Source organism: Sinohyriopsis cumingii, chromosome 9, assembly GCF_028554795.1.
Source record: "Sinohyriopsis cumingii isolate HCF-2022 chromosome 9, ASM2855479v2, whole genome shotgun sequence".
NCBI classification, from domain to species: domain Eukaryota; kingdom Metazoa; phylum Mollusca; class Bivalvia; order Unionida; family Unionidae; genus Sinohyriopsis; species Sinohyriopsis cumingii.
Window position 1 is genome coordinate 12,471,797 of NC_142969.1, and position 25,010 is coordinate 12,496,806.

Sequence of the window (25,010 nt, forward strand, 5' to 3'; positions counted from 1 at the left end):
ACATTGAACAAACAGTTGAAAATACGAAAGTTAGTCAAACAAGCAAATTGACATAGTGACCAGGTTTTGGTATGGATGAACTACGGTTGTTTAGATGTATCTTCCAACCAATTTTATGATGTGTGGGAAAATATGGAACAAATTATTCAGGGAGTAATAAATGAATAGCTGAGAATATAAAAGTCAATCAAGTATACAAATTAGGTCATGCTGACCTTGGTTTGGTATGGTTGAGTTCCTCTCATCCTGTACCTACATCCTAATTTTCAAGTGATGGTGAAAAAGTGTCTAAGATGTTTAGGGTGTAATGAGCTTATAAAAATACAAAATCCATCAAGCATGTAAATAAGGCCACAGTGACCTAATTATGGTATATATGAGTTACTTTTCCTGTGATGTATCACATGTCAATTTACAGAAGTTCAGGTGAAATAGGGTCTGAAATATTGAATGGGTAACAAAATACTGAGAGGGTAATGAATGAAGAGATGAAAAGAAGAAACAAACTGCAAATTAATAAACTCTGATTAAAATTGCAATAATTAGTTTTGAAGAAAAAAAACAAGTAATTAAATTATATTACATTTTATCTGAATTTTAGACAAAATAAAATCTATAACAGAAGACACAAAACTAACACATACTCATCCAACAAATATCACTGAATTATAGAACTTATCTTCAATTTTTTACTCATATCAACATATTTACAAAAGGATATAATTCAGTGAAAGTAGAAACACTTACACGGTGTCCCTTGGGTCCAGGCAAACCAGGCATGCCACTTCTTCCTATCTCTCCCTAGGTTAAAGACAAAATGTTGCATAAAAATAATAAAACAGTGAAAAATGTCTAAAATTGCAGAGTTAAAGGCCACATTTACTTTTACAGTCATCTTGTAACATGTAACACTAGACAATTGTAATTCTCAGCAATATTTGTTTTATAACATTGAAAGAATGGCTCAAAACCAGATGAAGTTTGAAAACAATCTTCTAATTAGAGCAATACAACTCTGGTCACACAATCATGTTTTCCCTTATAGCTCAATTCAATGTTAGCAGTGATCCTATGGTAGTCCTACACTGTAAGACGTCTCCCCTGAAAAATTCACATTCTTATACAAGCAAATGGACTTTTTTCAAGTTCTGTTGACCTATATTTCAGCTGGCTGGTAGATGATGGAAACAAGGATCACTGAAATTGGATTAAGCTGAGGTCTGTTTCGTTAATGAAACAAACAAAATTATAAGAATACTGAAGAAAGTAGTATAGCTTCATTTCATTTAAGATGCTTATCATCCTTTTAACAAATTTCAGCATTTCCTGCTTCCATTGCATTCCCACCAACTGAACTGTAGGTAAATTCATGTGACAATTTGAATTTATTAGAAAAAAGACTTCAGAGAAAGTAAAGTCCATCTAAAGCAACATGACTTTAAATTGTAGAAAATTTCTGTATGAGTCGTATGAGATATTCCTGAAATGTTTACCTTTCACTCCGATGTTAGTCGACCTCAGAATATGATACACAATACCATTATTTAGGCAGTAAGATGGTGACCCCAAAAACACAAATATCAGTGATGATGTCTTACACTGTAGAACTAATTATATGTGTGTATTTGTGAATTTTACAAAAGGTTCAATTTGGATGCTTCCAGAATTCAGTTTCAGAAATACAAAGATGATCATTTGTATGAATTAATCTTACCAAACCATAATATTTACTTATTATATCACAATGATCAAACACTACCACAGTGATAATCTTTTGCCCTGAGAAAAATTCACCAGTATGCATGTTTCCTTTTCCCTCAAGCTATAAACTTAATGAATTACCTTCCCTTACAACTCTTAATGAATTACCTTCCCTTACAACTCTTCAAAATAATAAAGACCTTAACTTAATACTGAAGATATTTGATACCAGTTCAAAAACTGATGTTAAATAACAAACAATGGCAAATAAAAAATAAAAGGTAGTTATCTGCCCCTGATAACTGGTGACTACTTACTGCCATTCCAGGTGGTCCTGCAGGACCCTGGTCTCCGGGCAAGCCATCTTCTCCCTGCAATAAATAATTAATTGCAATTATTTCATTAAAATTAAATGACTGTGTTAAAGAATTGCACTAGATGTGTATGCAATAAAGAATGTAAATCATAATCTTCAGGTCAATATGGTGCAGGAGTTATGTCCCTTATGTCAAGGATAAATTGCTGAACATTCCCACTGGTATTGTTGCCTCCTTTTCTGACACTGATTTGGCAAGAAACGTCCTACTGCTGATCAAGTTTCAGTTCAAAGATGGATCTACACACTGTTACTTAAAAGGCAGTTAATTTAATGAATGAAATTTTTGCTTTTTGTTTTTTACATTTGTATCTGCTTAATTTTCAACAACAAACAATGCCATAGGTGGGAGACAGAGCATCTTCAGCTCAAGTGGCCCCAAGGTGGATAGGGCTTAGTCTGGATTACAGTCTAAATATATTTGTACACCGATGGTTGACATTGCAATGATGGAAACTGAGAGATACGCTGACTTTCATCCTTTTGATGATACATCAGCTAATACCAGGATTGAGAGGGTGGAAAGTTTAGAAGGCACTGAACCAATCACTGTCCCATAAGCTATCCCTGCTATCAGTAGAGATCCGGATTTGGTCAGGGTTAATAACTGCACAGTCAGGGTTACCTGACCTCAACATCCACAGGTCAGATTTAACATTATTTGGATTGTTAGCAATGTCTGGAATATGACGTGTGTTAGTTTAGAATTAGGCATATTGTGCACATCTCTCTGGTGACCAGATAGATTCTCCAATTAGGATGATTGTAGAGTATTATACGAGTGCACTTTATGAAATATTTGTGTGAAACAATTATTTTTTCTCCATATTATTAAAAGCCAAAACAAAATTCACAATTTGTTTAAAAGCTTAAAGTACCAAAAGATTTTCTCCAAAAACTGTTTAGCTCCAAACATGTATTATTGATGCATTATAATCATACCCAGTCTGTATGATTTCATTTACAACTTAAACAATTTCTATCTTATTCAACCCTATTTGTTCTTTCAATCCATAAATATAGTATTCAGGATACAACTTAATTCAATATATTCTCACCCACCTACTCCATTTCTACTAATCTTATGAAATACTGATGAAATATTTTCAACAACACTGTCAAACTTACATCAAGACCTGGGGGTCCTGAGGGGCCAGGCAATCCACGTGGTCCAGGTGGTCCCTGTCAATAACAAAGAAATATATTTAAAAATCTAAACAAATTTCCATAAAAAAAACAATATAGTACAGTATGACAGCAGCAGGACATCATTGTTGTTCTTTTACTTTGATTAAATGCATCTACTCTCCTGCATGTTGCATATAAATACAGTGTAACTGTTATGCAATATAGTACAGTATGACAGCAGCAGGACATCATTGTTGTTCTTTTACTTTGATTAAATGCATCTACTGTCCTGCATGTTGCATATAAATACAGTGTAACTGTTATGCAATATAGTACAGTATGACAGCAGCAGGACATCATTGTTGTTCTTTTACTTTGATTAAATGCATCTACTGTCCTGCATGTTGCATATAAATACAGTGTAACTGTTATGCAATGATCATCAGGTCATTCATTGCAGCAAGGAATCAATGTAATGTTTCAGATTAGCCTTGGGAAATGTAGTTTTTATAATGAGTTGAAAAATAATGGGTACATAATAAATATTTCTATCAAAGATAAAAAGTAAATATTTGTTCTATTTCTTTTTATCTAATTATTTTTCACCCATTCTCAGGGTACATCTTCACTCTTGACAATGAAGAATGATATAACTGCATAATATCCAAATGTATGCCACAATTGGATTTGTCTCCCTTTATTCAATATTGTAAAAGGTATGAATTTACATTAAAGATTATTGGTCTTGAATTTTCATCAACTGAAGTCAAAATTTACATGATACACTAACAGTTTAAAACAATAAGCAAACTAGAAATGTGTCATTACAACAAGGATGACCCCTCAATATGACACAAATGAAGGCCAATATTTGTTTTTAATTTTGTTGGAAAAATCAAAAACTTTACATCAGTCTACATCACCTAAATTTGTCTTGTACCAAGTGAGAACTCCATGCATGAAGTGGAAACAAAGTTCTAATGCAATTAAAAGTTCTTGAGTGGAAAAAAAATTGGGTGCAGATGAAGAGCAAGGTGCAATAGGTAGGTCAAATAGAGGCCATAACTCCTTATAAATTATTTGAAAATGGTGAAAATCAAACTTGAACTTGACCCTGACATCATGTAAAACCCCATAACAAATTTGTTTTGAATCCATTAAGTTCTTCAGAAGTTATCAAGCAGAAACAAAACTCACATCAGATATAATGACAGACCAGTATAGATGACAATATATGCACATGCCACTGATTTGGCAGGGACAAAGAAAAAAAATACAAACCACAATTGTGGCTAACCATATTTCTATAACCTTAAACCTCGAAATACAAAGATGTGCATCATTATGTATGAATACTCCTGTTGAAGCACTGACAAACATCTAACAAGCAGATCAAAGAATACAGGTAAGAAAAACATTATGTACAGGTCGAATTAATTAGTAGTTCTATAATAGTCCAGATGATGCTATGTAGCTACCTATTAGAAATGCTAAATGGGTTCTTGATTGCAAATATGGCATGGTTTAATAATAATGTTTTGAGTCTGGATTAAGTCTGTTACACATTACACTTTTTTGGGTAAAACATGTCTGAGGTATGGCATGAAAAACACCAGTAATCAACATGTCTGAGGTATGGCATAAAAAACACACCAGTAATCAACATGTCTGAGGTATGGCATGAAAAACACACCAGTAACCAACATGTCTGAGGTATGGCATAAAAAACACCAGTAACCAACATGTCTGAGGTATGGCATGAAAAACACACCAGTAACCAACAGGTTTGAGGTATGGCATGAAAAACACACCAGTAACCAACAGGTTTGAGGTCTGGCATGAAAATTATACCAATAATCAGCATGTCTGAAGTTCAGAATGAAAATCATACCAATAATCAACATGTCTGAGGTTTGGAATCAAATATCCAGCATTCTTGAGATTTGGCATGAAAATCGTACAAATATCCAACATTCTTGAGGTTTGGCATGAAAATCATACCAATAATCAACATGTCTGAGGTTTGGAATCAAATATCCAACATTCTTGAGATTTAGCATGAAAATTGTGCCAATAATCTGACAAATCTGTATGTACAGTGTTTGCAGTTAGATACATGTTATCAATGAAGGTTAGATGTCAACAGATTATAGATAATACAGACTGGCTCTCCAGCTTCTCCTGGTTCACCACGACTACCAGCAAATCCTCGTGGTCCCTGAAAAAAGAAATTTATTATTATTATTATTATTATTATTATTATTATTATTATTAATATCATCATCATTATCATTGTGTTGAAATAACTCCATTTAAAAAAAAAAATTATGATTTGAATCTATTCTTACTTCACCCAACTCAAGCTATTGTTTCAATGGAAAATACTTGAAAATGTTTCTGAATTTGATGGTAATAAAAAAAACAGACCTGTCAACCCTTGCAAGACTATCTCAGTAAAGCAGTTGAAGTTTGACCAGTTTTCAGTAAGGTGTAACAAAATACCATGTGCTAATATTGTAAAGTTGGAAAACGTGCAATTTAAACTGTTTGTTTTTCAAAACTGATGCAGCGATTGTAAACATGATGTTTAACAGAAAGTAAAGTACACATAAACCTTATTTACCTGTAGCACAAATTTCAGTTCTAAGCCTTATGTAGCTCAATGGCTTGTTGCTGTCTATCAGTTTCTGGAATTCTTTTAGACTACACACAATGACTGCAATTGAATCTCTGACCACGAGACATATTCAAATCGACACAATAAATGTAGCTGTGTCCCTTCCTGCTTTTATTCACAAGAATCAAAATATTCTTTTTTATTCTTCTGTACTGATTATTAACACTTTTTGCTAGGTTTATTTTTTTCTTTTGTCTTCAAAATATATTGCTTGTTGGACATCATTTTATAAAATTTCTACAAGCAACAGTTTGAACATGCAGAAACTTTGCATGAAAAACATGTACAGTTTCAAGTGTCTGAGGTATTACTGAAAGTTAATCTGGTTCCCTAATTAACTCCACTAAATAAAAAACCCAGATTCAAATCAAATACGGATGAGCCAATTATCCAGATTTAACAACAACAATAATATTTCTGTAGTTTTTGCTTTTATTCTGTAAGTCCATAATGTAAGGGTCATTTTTGTGAGATGGCAAAACTGTAAGGGTTGCCAGGTGGTCTGCAAAACTTGTATATTCCTCAAGTCTAGAATCCAAGGGAAAACCAACACAATCAACTCTATATGATAACATTCATTACAATGAATACAGATGGTCCAACAAATAAAAGATTGGAACATGAGACCTAGGGTAAATTTGGTCTAGAGAACAAAAATACAACTCTTGACAATGCAAATAATTTTCTGGTGACAGACACATATGTATATTTCCTATGTATACTGCTCTATAAAATGACAGCACCTGCACTGATAAACTTATCATCAATGACCTAATTAACAGCCTTCTGTGACAATAACCTAATGACTTGCATTCTCCTGTGAACCCTGACGATATTAACTCTTTTTTAATTTATTTTCATAAGACTTTAATGTGGTGGCAAGGTAGAAAACTGATGAGCAACTTTAAAACACAATATCACAAACTGTTTATATTTTAACACCAAACACATTCTAACTGATGCAAAAGCAAGAAAATTAAAGGTGAGGTTAAAATTTACAATAGATTTATGAAACCACATATCTCTTACATAATGTAACAAAAGTTTATAAGAATAAATATAACGTGTTACTAGACATTAAATGACTGCATGACTCCACAAAACTAAAATAACCTAATTTACTTACAGATGGGCCAGGGGGTCCAGGATTTCCTCTGGGACCTGGGGCACCCTACAAAGAAATAAAGACGAAAATAAGAAATATATATATTCAATTTGTCATTTGAAAAAAAACACAGCAAAAAGCCAATCAAATACAGAGTGATGCTAGTCCATATTTAAAACCATCATCAAATAACATATAGGAAGGGACCTGAGTGGCCGAGTGGTCTAAAGCGCTCACCATAACGGATCACTACCATCTGTCTGCATGGGTTTGATTCATGGATTCGATCAATGTGGGTATGTGAGAAAGCTTGCCAGTAGCTTCTCGTGGGTCAGTGGTTCTTTCCAGGCTTTTCCTGGGTTCTTCCGTAACCATTTATACTGGCCACCATGCATAGCCTATCTTGTGCTGTAAAATGGCATTAAACCCTACAACAACAACAACAACAACAACATATAGGAAGAATTATGAAAATGACATTACATAATGTGACCTAACAATGCATGTAATAGTAAGCAAGAAAACTACTGCCAACTATTTTGTATTGATTAAACCCTCACAGAGCACCAGCTAATTTCCATCAATTATATCTTCTATGAGTAAACTGCTACCAGCCAATTTCCATCAACTAAGCAGGATTCTTCTTTAAAATTATAATCAAGATATGTATCTCTTTGTCAAACAGCAATCAAGCAATCGGTCCAAATGGTTGCTATAAGCTATCAATATTAACGACAGTTCCAGGTCTCATTTAAGTCACAGCAAAGTATTTATGTGTGATTTTCATGTCCTCCTTCTTGTTTTGAAAGGAGGGTTGAGTTATTAATTTTGTGAGTATTTGTGCAATCACATATCATTAGAAAGCAATGAAACAAAAAATCAAGACTGGTTGGAAGTGTCATGCTAGCATTTTACAAAACTAAACAATTCTAGCCTTAACTCACAGGTCAAAACCCAAAATCTATTAATTCAAGACTCCCCTGACCCCATAACCCAAAATCTATTGACTGTGACAGCCTTGCCTCCTAACCCAAATTCTGTTAATCCTGATACCCCTAACCTCCTAACCCAAAATTTATTAACCATGACACCCCTCACCTCATAACCCAAATTCTATTAACATGACACCCTCAACTCATAACCCAAAATCTATTACCACTGACACCCTCAACTCATAACCCAAAATCTATTACCACTGACACCCTCAACTCATAACCCAAAATCTATTACCACTGACACCCTCAACTCATAACCCAAAATGTGTTAACCCTGACACCCCTCAACCAAATAATCCAAAATATGTGAAAGATACTGTTTCCTCTTGTATTGATGGCACAGACAGATCTGGCAATACAAATATTCAACAATATTACTGTAATTCAATTTTGGTACATGTGGCATCTGACCCTGTCCTAGGGACCACAGGACAGGTCTTCGTAATGCAATTTTGGTACCTGTGGCATCTGACCCTGTCCCAGGGACCACAGGACAGGTCTTCGTAATTCAATTTTGGTACATGTGGCATCTGACCCTGTCCCAGGGACCACAGGACAGGTCTTCATAATTCAATTTTGGTACATGTGGCATCTGACCCTGTCCCAGGGACCACAGGACAGGTCTTCGTAATTCAATTTTGGTACATGTGGCATCTGACCCTGTCCCAGGGACCACAGGACAGGTCTTCAAAATCGTATCCTTCTTGCAGATCACATGGTATCCATCAGTTCAGCAAGAGAAAGAATTTATGGACAGATGGAGGGCATCACAGCTAAAGTGTGGGAATTAATCAATCAATCAATGCTCATGCACATAAATAGATAATTAAAGAAGGAAGGGGAAGAAAGAAACTGAAACCAAACCTTTTAATCGTTGGGCACTCCAACCAATCAATGAATAAACAAAGAAACAAATAAGTAAAGAAATAAAGTGAACCTCACCACTGCAAGATTCTGGGGCATTCCAAATACCGGCTGACCTGCATAGGGCTGTGCCTTTTCATCATTGGATACTCCATGAGCTACCATTACCTGTGGAAGAAACTAGTACCTGTATCTCCTAATATAATTAAGAACCAAATCACCTGATGATAAATTCACATCTGTCACACACAGTCTGAGATGACTTATTAATGACAATGCTAATTACTTCAGGTAGTACGGTACCACTTATGCTCGCTTATAAGTCCAACTGCAAACTTTAGACCCAGATTTGACATCACATAATGCACCAGCAGATCTGGGTCTGTGCAGTTTGTTAGCAGTAATCAGTAGAACAAATTACAAAGACCCTGATCTGCAAGCACATTATGATATGACAGATCAGGGCTTTGTCATTTGCAGTTTGACTCGACTTTTAAATGAGCATATACAATGCTAGAAACAATGGGAGTTACAGTGTACAATATGATGTAATTATAGCAAAGCTCTACTATTACAAGCGAAAATGAAAAATGAAATATACCAATATATAATTGCAATTTTTGTTTTTTAAAGAAGCCAAAAAGATGATCAAGTGGTATTAGTAAAATTAAAAGCATCATAAATTTACAGTCAGCTGTAATTTATATTAGTCAAAATCATAAACAAAAGTGTACCATTGTTTTCTTCTTTCAGTCAGTGACCTTGACCTCTGACCATTTGACCACAAAGTCAACAGGGTTCTTCCTCAGCCCAAGTGAATGCTATCCAGACAATTTTATGAAATCTGAACCTCCTATCGTGGACAAATGTCTCCATATACAAAGACTATAAAAGGAGACAAGGTTGAAATCGCCGTAGTAACATCATACGGCGCCATCTCAGGCCAGTTACTCTATAAAGACTCTATTTGTACCACAGCAATTACATCCATACCCAAATCCTTGAACAACACTGAAACCTAATAAATAAAATTTAAAAAAAGAAATTTGACCATTTTTTAATTCACTTTCCACAAAGAAGCCCTTGCAAAACCTTAAATTAAAAACCCGTAAATATCTCAGATCTCACTGAAACATGATTTGCTTGTGCAATCTGTAAAAAGTATTCTGTACTTATTGCCTAGCCACATGGGTATTAAAGGTAATGAAAGGGCTGACAAAGCAGCCAATGCTACTCTACAGTCACCCATTTCCAAAGAGAAGATCCCATATACAGATTTCAAACATTACACAAATCGTAAATACATATGCCGATTTAAATGAATCAGAACATTATGTATAATTGGTTAAATATAAGCAATGAAAACTCCACAAACGATGGACATCAAACCCACCATTGGAAAGTGGCATTCCTAATATAAAACAAAAATCTAAGATGAAGCAGTATTGTGTATATTGGACACAAACACACGACTCATGCATACCTCCTGAAGGGTGAACCTGAACCTCAACCAGAGGACTGTGTACCTTGCCAGTGTCCACTGACAGTGACACATATTCTTCTTAAACATATCAACCTCAATCCTATGAGACAGACATTTCTAAAGTAAATTTGATGAAGGAACTTTAAAATGATGTGCCACACCGGAGAAAGTCTCAAGACCTTTGAGGGAAAGTGGCTTATATAAATATTTTTTCCTTTATAGTATATATATATATATATATATATATATATATATATATATATATATATATATATATATATATATATATATATATATATATATATATATATATATATATATATGAGTGGCCGAGTGGTCTAAAGCGCTCTTCGTTACGGATCACTGCCATCTCACCTCGAGTTTAAGATTCAGCCAATGTGGGCATGTGAGAAAGCTTGCCAGTAGCTTCTCGTGGGTCGGTGGTTCTTTCCAGGGTTTTCCGGGTTCTTCCTCCACCATTAATACTGGCCGCCATGTATAGCCTATCGTGCTGAAAAATGGCGTTAAACCCCACAACAACAACAACTTATTTCAAAATGTTAGCCTTTGTATTTTATCTTGTAGTACTGCAAGTTTACATTTATCTGGAATCCTTTATCTTCATAAAGTTTCTGAAAAATTCTTCCTTTACATTTTTAGAACTTTACTTCCGATTGGCACTATATAGCTATTATTGTGCTGATGTGCCATTAAAAACAAGAACACACACAAACATACATTGATCTTGGAATCCATAGGCTTATTTTGCATGATAAGTGTGTGACAGCAACAAAGTTTGGGATAAGCATGTGGTGTAGAACTCATGTTATAGAGCAAAAACCATATTTCTCCTTTCAGTCAGTGACTTTGACCTTTGACTCTTGACCCCAAAATTAAAAGGGTTCTTCCTTACCCCAAGTACAAGCCATCCACAGAGTGTGGTAAATGTATATGGTGGACAACTTGAACTATTGTAAAAAAAAACAAAAAACCTGGCAACAGGCAGAATGACTGAGTGTCACCATTATAGGATAACATGCTTTTGCCATATCACAAGCATTAAAAACAACAATTTAGCAGATAAGTTCATTTTGCAACCCATAATTTGTTTGAACCAAAAAAAAAAAATATGAGCTGTTACCATGACAACCATGTAAAATCGTGCTTATATAAAGATCCAGTAAGAAATAAAACCTGTTAATTAGTATTTGCAACCTATACTCATCTGAGAATAGAACATTTCAAGTCATAATGAGGGCAATTAAATAGAAGCTTACAGGTTCGCCTTCCTTTTTGCCAATGATCTGAAACAAGAAAGAAAAAACATTTCCATTACTTCATATTTCTTTTATAAAGAGCAGAATAGACAAAATGTGATGCTTTTGTAGTTATAGTTATCATTACAGTTATCATTATAGTTATCATTATAGTTATCATTATAGTTATCATTATTGTTATCATTATAGTTATCATTATAGTTATCATTACAGTTATCATTATAGTTATCATTATTGTTATCATTATAGTTATCATTATAGTTATCATTATAGTTATCATTATAGTTATCGTTATAGTTATCATTATAGTTATCATTATAGTTATCATTATAGTTCAGCCTATTCACCTGAGCTTATCTTTTATTTTTTTAAAGGAACATGAACAAATTTCTCGCATTAATCACCCTTATTTTCATAAAAATCCTTTTGAAGGATGGGTAAAATGTCAGATTTATTACTTATTCAACAAAAACTTCATTCAGTTGCATTAAATATTGATTTTTGTTCATGTTCTTGCATGTAAATATGTAGCAAGTTATACTGTGTTCTGCACAACAGGCACTTTTTGCAAACCTTCAATTTCCATAACAAATATAAACTGGAAAGACCTGTCCTTTCCATAACAAATGCACATTGCAATGACCTGCCCTTTCCATAACAAATAAATATTGGAAGGGCCTACCATTTACATAACATATGGAATGACATGCCCTTTTCCATAACAAACACAAATTTTGAAAGACACCTTTTCCATAACAAATACTTATTTGAAAAGATATGAGGAGGAACCATGGTGGGTCAGTGGTTGAGGTGCTGGAGTCATGGCTAGAGAGATATGGGCTAGATTCCCATCATCCAGTCAGCTTGGATTGGTTACCGTAATGTGTTCTTGTGCAGCTTGGATTGGTTATCGTGATGTGTTATTGGGCAGCTTGGAGTGGTTATTGTAATGTGTTATTGGGCAGCTTTGATTGGTTACAGTATTGGTATTGGGCAGCTTGGATTGGCTACCGTAATGTATTACTGGGCAGCTTGGATTGGCTACCGTAATGTGTTATTGCGCAGTTTCAGCATGATATTACCCTTATATGTTCCAAACTAAATATCAGCAGGTAAAATAAACCCTCGCTATAATTAACCTCGCTATTATGAATTCATTTATTTAGCAAACCCCAGAGGGCAGCTGTAGTATACATAAAGAGAATACTTCAACCATACCCATCCCATAGAGGAAACCTGCCATAATAAGGGCTATATATTGAGGGAATGATGTAATAGAGGGGTCAGCAACCAATTGTACATAACATGATACCTTTTCCCAGATTAATTACAAAATGAACAAGTGCATGCCATCAGTAAGTAGAGTAACACTGTTCAAATCAAGATTTTTGGCTGCCCTTTGCATGCCACACAAAACCTCTTGATGTGCAACCTTGTGGCACGTGTGCCTTAGGTTGCCAACCCTGCTGTAATACAAAAAACCTGTCATAATTAAGGGCCATACAATGAAAAAATGTTGTAATACAACAAATATTTTAAAGAGCTAAAGACTACTGGGTTAATTTAGCATGTTTAATACTGGGTACGTAGTAAATCATACAGGCAGGGTCTATTTAAGCACTGAAAACAATTTATGTTACCAATATTTAAAAATAAAAATAAAAGCCATATTTACATATTTTCATGCATTAACTTAATGCCTTCATTAAAAGGAAAGGCAATTAAAATTTCACTCTCTATTATTTGATGGAAATTAACTTCATACATACAGAAAATTGAAATGAAGTCCAGAAAAATTCATGCTTATGCAAATGTTTTAATTAAAAAAATTGTGAAATTCTGGTATATCTGCTGTGTTTTGGTAAAATGAATGGTATGAAGGCATTATGGGTAGTTGTGTCATAATGTCAGTTTGTTTGCTGCAGTGCTAAAAACACTACAGCTAGGAATGTTGACTGAAATATATTCATAAAATCAAAACCTTAGCCACATTATATCTCAAGTTACGTTTGCTTTTAATTAAATTGTGCTTTCTTGCCAACAACCAAATTAAGATTTTACCATTTATCATCCAAGTGAAAATAAAATAATTGTGATCATTGGAACTATCTCTTGTTAACATAAAAATTGCTGAAAATTAATAGAATTGGCATCTGTTTTTGATTCAGCATTAAGATTGACTGGCAAATAAATGGCTTATGCCTGGTATGATAACTAACGTAATCATGAGTTTCAACGGCATGGTACATGTAGTTACAGTAAACACAAACTGACTTTGTGGGCAGCCTATTATTGTGATAATGTAATTGATTTGTAGAAAAACAAAATATGTTCTGTTACAGTGTGGAGATTATATAAAACATTTCTCTTACCAGACAATATGCAATAAATAAAGCACAATATGGACTTTTATATTAATTACTGTCAATATTAAGAAAACCCTCCACTCATCTCTTTGCAACTAAGCAGGGAATATCCCCCAAATTTACAGGTTTAGAATAGATCCTGTTGGGGCAGAAAATTCAGTCAGTTAATGACTAAAATTTTGAATTTTACATTATACTTCATTTTCTGCAATTTGTGTACATTTTACTGATTAATATATCTGATCTATGAACAAAAATATAAAAAAATATTCAAATTTTTACAGACAAAATAGTATTTTGGGATTGCTACTACTGCCCAATTTGAGTCTGACCACCAACCCACCTTCTTTCCAAAATTCCATGTCAGATGGTGATATCATTCTAATTTTCAAAATTGTATTTATTTTTCTTACCGGTAGTCCCTGCGGGCCATATTCCGCTTCTTTTTCTATAAATATAAAAAAATTTTTAAAAAATTGATTATTTTGTTTAATGTTTGTTTAAAAAGTGACTTGCTACTGATAATAATAATAAATGTTTAATATTCATATTTGATATATTCATCCACTGAAAAGTAAACACCTTAATAGCATGTATCAAACATATCAATCAAATAAGAATTCTAAAACCCATCCATATATATATATATATATATATATATATATATATATATATATATATATATATATATATATATATATATATATATATATATATATATATATATATATATATATATATATATATATATATATATATATATATATATATATATGAGGGTAGGAGTTTTGGCCTACATGACTAATGCTATTTTATAAGTATATGTTTACTTGGATTGGATTAGAGCTTAGGATCTTGATTTTTCCCTTGGGTATTTTATAGTCTTCCTGCATTTTGACATTTTTAAGTCATAATAGGCTGTTTACTATATCCAAGTTCAATGTCCAGTCTTATTTACAAAATTAAGAATGTTCTAGAAGTGAACTGGTTTACGAATCTGATGGAAAATTACCCACATCCTGGTCATCTTATTGTGTCTTAGATTTTTATATTCGCTTCTGAAGGAACAAAATCTTCAATCCTTTGTTAATATCAGTCTTTGTGGTTTACTTTTAGTTGTATTCAGATACAATTTGAAATGAATTATTTTTTCAAATTATTCATTGGAATTACAAAGTGCTCACTGGCTTTTTAGAATAGGACATTATTTTTGGGGTTAATGAAGGCTCACTGAAAAGCATTCTGGATTACATCATTGTGGTACATCAAGATTACTGGTACCATATATAAACTCATTAAAGACTACTGGTATATAACCACATTCAAGACTATTGGAATTAATTCAGAACATTCTACAACATTCTATAACATGTAGGACTATTTGAGATTGAATTCACAATACTGTACATTCCTATTAAATTTTCACTTTTTGTATTCTATGGTAATAGATTATTTGTTGATTTTACTACACGTGTTGGTTTTACTTCCTTCTATGACACAATTTTAAGACCTAGACTTGTAACACTATTTTAATTTCTAACCGATTTACCACTTATCATACCTGTCCAATCAAATAAAGTCAAGTACAACAGAGTGACTTTATAATATGAAATGTTCTAGAAATTGGCAAAAAGTAAATAATTTGTATTCTCATTATTGCTAAACATTTAGAAATCACACCAATATATACACCACAACATAAAGGTCTGATCAAGTATCGAAAACATTGAATGTCATGTAATGTGATGTCACAGTGAATGTCACTTGATTATTGTCTTTTGAGTAATATATCAAATCAATCAACTTATTTTCCATTTTTACCTTGAAATATTTTAAGGTATTTAATTTAAATCATATATTAAATCCAGTAAATATTGATATCTGATTATATATATATATATATATATATATATATATATATATATATATATATATATATATATATATATATATATATATATATATATATATATATATATATATATATATATATATATATATATATATATATAATCTAATAACACTTCGTAAATTGGTGAATTATATCAAAAGTGCTTTAACTTTTAAATAAAACACATTAACATATTCAGACCAGAAGAAAAGAAAAAAAAACAAAACTATAGTATAATAAAACCAGTCTATCAGCATGGGGCCAATTATGGTCGTAATAGTGATTGATTGTAGTTGATTGCATTGTGATCTATAATTGTAATCATTAATTTCAACAACAAAAATTTAGTCGTAATCATGCTTCAATGGCAGTGCAATCAAATAATGTAATCATGACTATATATGATTACGACCAAAAAAACACTAATTATATTCTTAAAAATCGTAAGAGTAATACAAGTTTTCATAAACATCAGACCATAAATTTTGACTATTTAAATATTGACATGTTAATCTGAATGGTCCATAAATATTCACATACAGTTAGAACTGTTTGTTTTCAAGTATACAATGCATAATATCTGCCCAAAACAGAAAAAGCAAATGCAATGCAGTCGTAATCGTCCCCTTGTAATCATTATAATCGTAATCATCAGTCCCAAACAACATATAATCATAATTGTAATCAAGCACCTGTAACCAACCCCATGCCTGCGGTCTATATAGATGAAAACAAATTAACTGCATTGATTTCTTTCGTGTTAGTAATTTCCAGAACATTAAATGATAAATTATGAATTCAGAGAACAAAATTTAACATGCATTGCTTTAAACAAATATTAAAATATATTTCATCGTACGATGTTCTCAAAATTAAGATAATATAGACGAATAATATTCACGTTTACAGTAATATTGAATGGAACTAAATCATAAATTTTACAGGGACCCACTTTTCATTTTTTAGTGTGCAAGTTTTATTTAGTACCACTAGTATAAAGTATAATGCACAATATAACAATAAATTCTACATAAATCTAATAAAGGCTTTGACATACCCAGACCAGAATGTGTAGAAAAAAAGTGTAACAAAAGCAGAAAAAAGTGTAACAAAAGCATTAACATACACCCAGTGTTTTATCTACCCATGCGTCATGCGTCAAATACGCAGACTTTTCCGATTTGACGCACAAAAATCATTGCCGGTACATAAAATGACGCACTCCAATGTTATGTTTTGCCTATTAACAAAAAATAAAAAACAAAGGTTCGGTCTACAAATTTTTGCCAGTACGTAAACTGAAGAACTTCAATATTATGTTTTGCTAATTAACATAAAAGAAAGGTTTGGTCTAACTATTTTAATGGCTAGATTACAACTCTCCCAAACAGGGAAAACACGCGCACATAAGTTTCTTACGCTAATGTTATCATAATAAATAGGGTTACAGCTGAATGTGGAGCCTGGAGCTGACCTGTAACTGTCACATCATTTGTAGCAACAGGATGTTAGAACCATATAATCACCCCACCCAAGAAAGAGGCGGAAAATAAATTGGTGATTTTAAAGTGATTCTCATGAGAAACTTTTATTTTATGCGCACCTTAGTCACGCAGTGAAGCAACAATTTCCATTCGCTCACTTACATGCCATGCATTGTTTCAAGATCTGTCAGCGTTCGAAAGAAACTGCCGTCCACAGAAAAAATACTAAGATAGATCAGAAACAAACGAAATTATATTTTGGACTGCGTTTATGACCGACGATGATATGAGTATTGTTACTGACCCAGTGAAGCCTTCATCATCTAAAAATGAGGTAACGGTTACTCGCAAGATAAAACGTAATTTGTGCAGCAATGGTTGAAAACACATTGGCTATGTTTTCAAAAAGAAGTTAAGTCAAGTGAAGAATGTGACAATAAAGACGCCTTTATGTTTTGCCATAAATGTACAGAGACTAAAAAACTCATTGACAAATGTGCAAAAAACAATAACTTTCAGAACAATACACTGGCAAGGCATGTTGGGTTGCCAGAACACAAACTGCTGATTGAAGGTCCACAACACCAGGCTAATTTGAATGCAGTTTTACAACAACATATTTTTTTCCAAACAAGACATAGCAGTGAAAGTGCTTTTTAAGAGTGTAAATTGGCTGAGTGTAGAAGACATCATATTTTAAAATACAAATCTCTTCATAATTTAATACACGACTCAACGGCTGAATAAATTGGTGCATTTTGAAGAATTCTGCTAATCAGTATGACTCTTTTACTACCCGTTCAGAGTTACTGAAGAGCCAATCAAACGTGTTGAGGATAGTCTTATACGTGACCTGCACATATCAACATTTGTGACAGCAATGGCAGATGAAAGCACTGACATAGCCAACAATAAAAGTCTTGTCATAAATGCTCAGATTATTGCTGATGACATGAAACCGTCAAGAAGATTTTTAATAAATATAGAATATTCAGATGCTTCTGGCAAGGGAATTTCCTTATTGGCTTTAGTCACATTATATAACCAATATTATTGTTGTGTATTTAAACAATATAATGTTTGTTTAAAAACTACTGAAAACTGATCGTCGGCTTAAATAAGACTCATAGGTTTGTATTTTGACACAATGTTTTTTGCCTTGATGAGTCAAATGACTTCCATGAATCCATTTGTAGATAAAACACTGTACACCAATATATATATATATATATATATATATATATATATATATATATATATATATATATATATATATATATATATATATATATATATATATATATATATATATATATATATATATATATATATCTTCAAAGAAAGAAATGTAAAATATATTTCATCTGTCAAGAAAGATAAACACCACCAGTTTTGTTGTCATTTTCTTTATTTTAATTATTACCAGGTCTACAAGATAATCAGAATATAGGTGTATGTTATTTCATCGAATTCAATAACAAATCTGACATGACACCTGTTTAATCTTTTATATGTGTATGTTATTTAGCACTAATAATGTATTGTAAAAAATACATGGTAACAATTAATTCTACATAAATCTAACAGGAGCATGAACATACTCAGACTAACATGTATAGACGTAATATTGCAAACATCACCTATTTCTGTTAAGAAAGCGAAAATGATTTTGCCCTGTGATTTTTCAGACATAAAATGACTGAAAAGTAGTTTATGATATTTGAGATGGTCCCTTGCTGTAGCAATGTATTTATGTGGTGTTGATACCAATTATGCTGACAAACAAACTCTTTCACCTTCACACGTGTATGTTTTAAGAGCTAACTGAAAATTAACGCTTTCCCGAAAAGAAAAGATATCACTACTCGATTTCCTGAAGTCAGACCTACTGTTCTATTTGATGACGAAGATATGCCAACTTATGTTGTGAAATTTTAACATCAGTATGTAAATAGTACATGTAATTGTTTTTGTTTTAAAAATATAATTGGTGAAGAGAACTTTCTCATTTAAATTTGTAAATGAAGACATTAACTGCCGTATTTGCATTTGTTTCTTTATAAAATCAGTTTGAAACTGAGTGAACTTGTAATGGCGGACATCACTGTGTCTATGGAATACCACTTCATTAGACTGTCTGTTAATTAAGAGATTACGGAAAATATACAATTCAATCAAAGCATAGTATAAATATTATGTGATAGAAGACTTAGCCTAAATATTTAATTATCACAAACATATGGGACAATAATATGCTGTGGAATTCGAAGAACAAAACAGACTGCCAGAAAGTCCACAATATTCTAAAAGAGGAACCAAGGAATACACTTCTGACAACACGAAAAGGATGAGTTCAGAAGAATCAGATGAATCAAGTAGCACAATATTAATACAAAAATAGGAAAATGAACCACTCAAGATGCGCATGATCCACGAGAGAAAATGGTGGCCAACAAAACAAATAATGAGGTAAAGGAACTAGAGAAATATTTCAAGACAAGAAGGATAGAGACAAGCGACGGATCCTTCCTGGAATGTACATACAGAAAAGGGACACAAGAATTTGATATGTCGGGAATACCAAGAGAAAGGGTACCAGGGGATAACAGCAGTGATGGCTGCAATAAAAGTAAAAATCCAAGACCATTTGCAACAGATATACTCAATCAACCAAAGGGGTATAAAGGTTACATTGTACGCCCTAAAGGAACCCAGCCCGCACTACGAATCGGAGATTTAAACATTGCCGGGGAAACAGTTACACTCAAAGAGCCCACACCCATTCTGCGGAGAATAAAGAAACAAACTGGAGAATTACACCTTTCCGACATACCATTCGAGATACCTCTAGAAGCAACAGTCGAAAAGTTTGAGACAAAATTTAATATTAAGATGCTTTCATCAAGATTAGCAACAATTCCCCTGACCTCGATTATACAATGGAACAAGAGTTTTTTAAATAGAAAATAGCAAACTAATAGAAGTGAAAAGAGCGTTCTTTCTGCACAGGGTTTTGACTAAATCATGGTACACGGGTTGCATTTATCATAGAAAGTATAGTATATGCGAGCAGACCGGACATAATATACAAATATACCCTAAAAACCAAGAGACCCCGTCAGAGATCAGAGAAGAGAATAATGAACAGAGAGTATTGAGAACTAAACAACAACAACAACAACAACAACCCAGAAAAAGCAACGAGATGAAGAAATACTAACCTCAAAGCAACAGAAGACAGAGCAGCAACCACAAATTAGACGAAAATAAAAACCCAACAACAACAACAATATAAACAGGAACAGAAATAACAAATACATCAGCAAAAGAAAATCAACCAGAAACAAACAAAAGGACCAAAAAAGGGCTCAACAGGGCAAAAAGAACCAGTAAGAGCAGGTACCAAAAACAGCAACAACAAAAGAGACCGCAACAACGGGAAAATTACAAATAGAATCAACATCAACAAAGGCAGAAAATAATGAGAAACAAACAGCAAAAGAAAACCCACCAGTAACAACCAAAACAACAATAGCATAACAAAAGCAACAAAAATAGAGAAACAACAGAAATAGTAACGAATCAGAAGCAAACAGTAGTGTAAGAGAATAAACCACAAAAGGAACAAAATCAGGAAAATCAAGTACCCAAGATATCAACAACAATAGGGATAAAACCAAATTAATTATCACCAAAGGAATTAGAAGAAAAAGACAGTGGCAGTTTACAGTGATGTCTTGCACTAAGGCATCACGCCGCAGACATGTAGCATGATGTCCCACCCAGCCACAGTATGCTGACACCAGGCCGACCAGTCCTAACACCAACCTCTTAATGCTGAGCGCCAAGCGAGGCAGCTGTTAGTTACATTTTTGTAAGTCTCTCGTATGACTCGGCCGGGGATCGAACCCACAACCTCCCGCATCCTAGGTGGACGCTCTAACCACTAGACCACTGGAACGGTCATGGAAGCTAGAAATTAGTAGTTATAGTAGTGTTTTATGTTCATGTATATAATTTTTATACATGCACAAATTTACCAAAATGTGTTGATAATAAACATATAACAAAAAGTTTTCAACTTGAAAATAAAGAATTGTTTTAAACTAATGTTAAATGCATACTGAGAAATAGATATATATTTATCTCGATTTTTTATTTACTCCCACTTCTCCCTGCTGAACTCTCACTTCTCCCTGTTTATTAGCTCCCACTTCTGCATGTTTCTCCAAAAAGAGAAGTTACTTCTCCCGAAAATTCAAGTCTACCTTGACCCCTGCTTCATGATTTTTGTTTGTCAGTGTTAGTAATTTTATCATTTCTCAATCAAATAAACTATTTAAATTTTGCACAAAAGTGAATGAGCTGCTTTAAAATATTTCACAACAAAAAAGCATTATAAACAGTTTACTTTATTTCATTTTATTATATAAAACAACTCCATTATCTAGCGTACAATCAGGGTTTTGTTTTCTTAAACACATATTTGAACTGCTCAGACTCCCCCGATGGCCTAGTGGTTAGATCGTCCGCCTCTGATGCGGGAGTTCTCGGTATCGAACCCCAGCAGAATCATGCCCAAGACTTTAAGAAATGATTATTAACAACTGCCTTTGCAAAGACAACGGTTTTTCTGTTTTATTTGTTTGTCTTGTCTATGTTTTGTATTTGCCTCTGAAAAAGACTCATTAAAAGTCGAAAGCGCTTAGGCTAATTAGATACTAGTTTTGCACTGTTCATTGTCAGTTTATATATAATAAAGCGTTCGTAGAAGATGAATATCATGCATTTTTCAATTGCAAATATTATCAAGGTGTTCGAGAAAACTATTTAGAGAAATCTTAGAACAATAATCCATCTCTAGAAAAACCTGATGGCTTTATGTCAACGCAAAATCTTTACATTTACGGAGTTGCGTTATTTATATACCATATGCCGTGTCGACAAGAAAATAATACAATATGTAACATGAACACAATATGTATACGGGCGCTTGAAGTGATAGATTTTGTCTATGTATAGATTATTGTATTACGAGTGAGTGGCCTAGATTACCAATTAAAATTCTCGAATCTTGATTGCAAATAAATTCTTTTTGTCACCAATGACGTCACAAGCGTCTGGCTGCTCCAATTAAACGAAGACTTCCGATTCAACAGTGGGTAAAGTATTCGGCAAAAAACATGCTGTATCGGCTCTATCGTTGAGTGAATTACTCAATTAAATAAAAGAACAACTTACCCCCAGTCAAAGGAGGTAATGTTAAATAGGTTGTTTACACAGTGAGCTTCGTCAAATGTTGTATGCGTCGTGATTATTTCTGGGTAGCTTCTTACAATATCATATTGGACTAAAAGGTATTTACACTACGTCATTCAAAAGGAAACTAAAAGAACAAAGAAAGCTTTGTTGGTCGATAAATTTGAAATAGCTGACAAGTCAAAGAAGAGAAATGAATACATCACTGCTTGACGTATTAGTCCAAGAAGTTAATCTTTCCCATATTGACTAATAAATTCTACCATTCGGAGAAGACGTTATAGAACTGACAGGCAGACAGACAAACACAGACAAAAGAACGATGAAATTGAGAAATAATTATGATATATTTGTCTGAGCTTCAAAGCATTTGTTCTTGTTTTATTTTATTTAAGAAAAAATGCTTTCAGTACAGTTATTATAACACGTTAAGACTTTAAATCGGGTTTGGATGGCGATGTTTCATAAAGTTAGCGGTTTAAAATAACGAAATATTACTTGCCGATTAAAAACATTTTATTAAGACATTTGCTATTTAACTTCAAGACAAGTCAATATAATTTAAAACAGCTTCTTTTGTATGAGCTATTTTACAACACAGCATGGGGCAAACATCATAACGTTAAAACCATTCTGAATGGTAATTTCAAATACTTATTTCAGTGAGTGAGAGATTACAAAAGAATGACGACCATATATCACTTATGAAGGTCAGTCTTGCTGAAATCTTCAACGTCACTTTGGACCCTCTTTTGCCTCGCGTTTGATTTCGAAATATTTCCTCATCTTCTGCGATTTGTTTGAACCTAATAAACCCAACATGATCATCAAGAAGATACAAAACATATTAATTAACAGTTGGCAGGGCAACTTACGTTCACAAATTGGACAGCATTGGCCAAAGGGCACCACTAATCGCCCTTCGCAAGGTACTTCTGGGCATTTTTTGTAAATATCCTGACAGTCTGTGGCGCCATCGTTACATATACATTCAATGCACGGATTATCGCCACTTGGATTAAATTTCTGATCGTGTTCGTAGTACTGTCCATCCAGTTCACAACCTTCAAGAAATAAATGGATCAATAATCAATAAATCAAACAAATTAATTAATTAATGAATTAATTAAAAAGGAAAATGCACTTTAGTACTTTTTCAAACGAATCAGAGCAGTAATTTTTATCTTTATTAGTTTTTGTCCTGTTATTTCTTCGTATTCTCCCCCCTCCACGCCCGAAAAGATGCGAAGATATTCGCGAAGATTAGTCTACATACCGTAAACTTCCACCATGATTCCATTCAGCTGGACAGAGCAGACATGCATGGAAAAAAAGCAACATAAATTTTCAAAACATGTTGCTGTAATAATAATAATGCACACATAACAGCAACTTCAACAGCAGTAGCATCGTCAGCAATAATTAATAACATAAAATTAGATCGACAACAACAACAGCAATAATAATAATAATAATAATAATACAAATTATAAAAATAATAATAATAATAATAATAAATAAATAAATAAATAAATAAATAAATAAATAAATAAATAAATAAATACCCTTTTTCCTCTGTGCGAAGGTAATTCCAAATAGGACAAAAAGGCAGACAGTCCTCCACCGCACGTTGACATGCGATGCCATTTTATATAGTTATAGTCAACCTTCTTACTGCATTTAGGAGAAAATGAAGGAATATTGCAAATTTTAGTCCAGAAAATGGAATTAAGCCAAAGCCCAACGCAACACAGGCCTTGGCTTACACTTAGGAAGAGCCGTGCTGCTGTGTGCTAGCAACACCGGATTCCTAAGCACTGTTAGGGAAAAACGGCCTTTTGGTAAAACCCTACAGAGCTGCCTTCTAGTTAACTGATGTTAAATGCTGTATGTATGTTCTTTTGAGTGACAGTTCCGACCGGCCAATCCCATCAGCTGCACAGCGGTCTGGAGCAGTGATAGATGCGTGTCGAGTTAGATACAACACTTTTCATATAAAAAAATATAAAAAAAAATAATTTAAGCAGAAACTTGCATACGTACACTTTTTCTTTTAGAAATGGCAGACGTAAATTTGAAACTTAAATTATTTATTGCATTATTTTATCGTTGATTTAAAGAGTGCATATGAGATTTTTTAATCAATTATTTGTTTTTTAAATTACTGTTTTTATTATGTAACGTGTACCTAAATGCTAAACGTATTTTGGTAAATTCCAATAGTATAATTTTACACATTGCAAATAAAAACAGGGATCTCTATGTGTAACATGCAAGGAATGTTTAGCAGCTGTGTTTTCTCGTATCAAAAGAGTGTATCTAATTTTTGTATCCATGGTAATCGTGATGATGTACCTGTATGATGGCGTGTTGAATTCAACAGGAAACCGATTTCATGTAAAAG

General features: G+C 33.2%; 1 protein-coding gene across 1 annotated transcript in view; it reads right to left on the reverse strand.

Moving 5' to 3' along the window:
* LOC149791276 (uncharacterized) overlaps positions 1-24,470 on the reverse strand; it is a 114,107-nt gene extending 89,637 nt beyond the window's left edge. Inside the window, exons 1-10 of the mRNA XM_089969787.1 lie at positions 24,172-24,470; positions 23,482-23,670; positions 14,386-14,420; positions 11,607-11,633; positions 8,925-9,014; positions 7,009-7,053; positions 5,370-5,423; positions 3,206-3,259; positions 2,019-2,072; positions 748-801 (exon numbers count right to left, since the gene is read on the reverse strand). Coding sequence (XP_089825913.1) covers positions 748-801; positions 2,019-2,072; positions 3,206-3,259; positions 5,370-5,423; positions 7,009-7,053; positions 8,925-9,014; positions 11,607-11,633; positions 14,386-14,420; positions 23,482-23,670; positions 24,172-24,253 — 684 coding nt within the window. The 5' untranslated portion in view covers positions 24,254-24,470. The remainder of the gene's footprint in view (positions 1-747; positions 802-2,018; positions 2,073-3,205; positions 3,260-5,369; positions 5,424-7,008; positions 7,054-8,924; positions 9,015-11,606; positions 11,634-14,385; positions 14,421-23,481; positions 23,671-24,171) is intronic.
* Between the last annotated feature and the right edge of the window lie 540 nt (positions 24,471-25,010).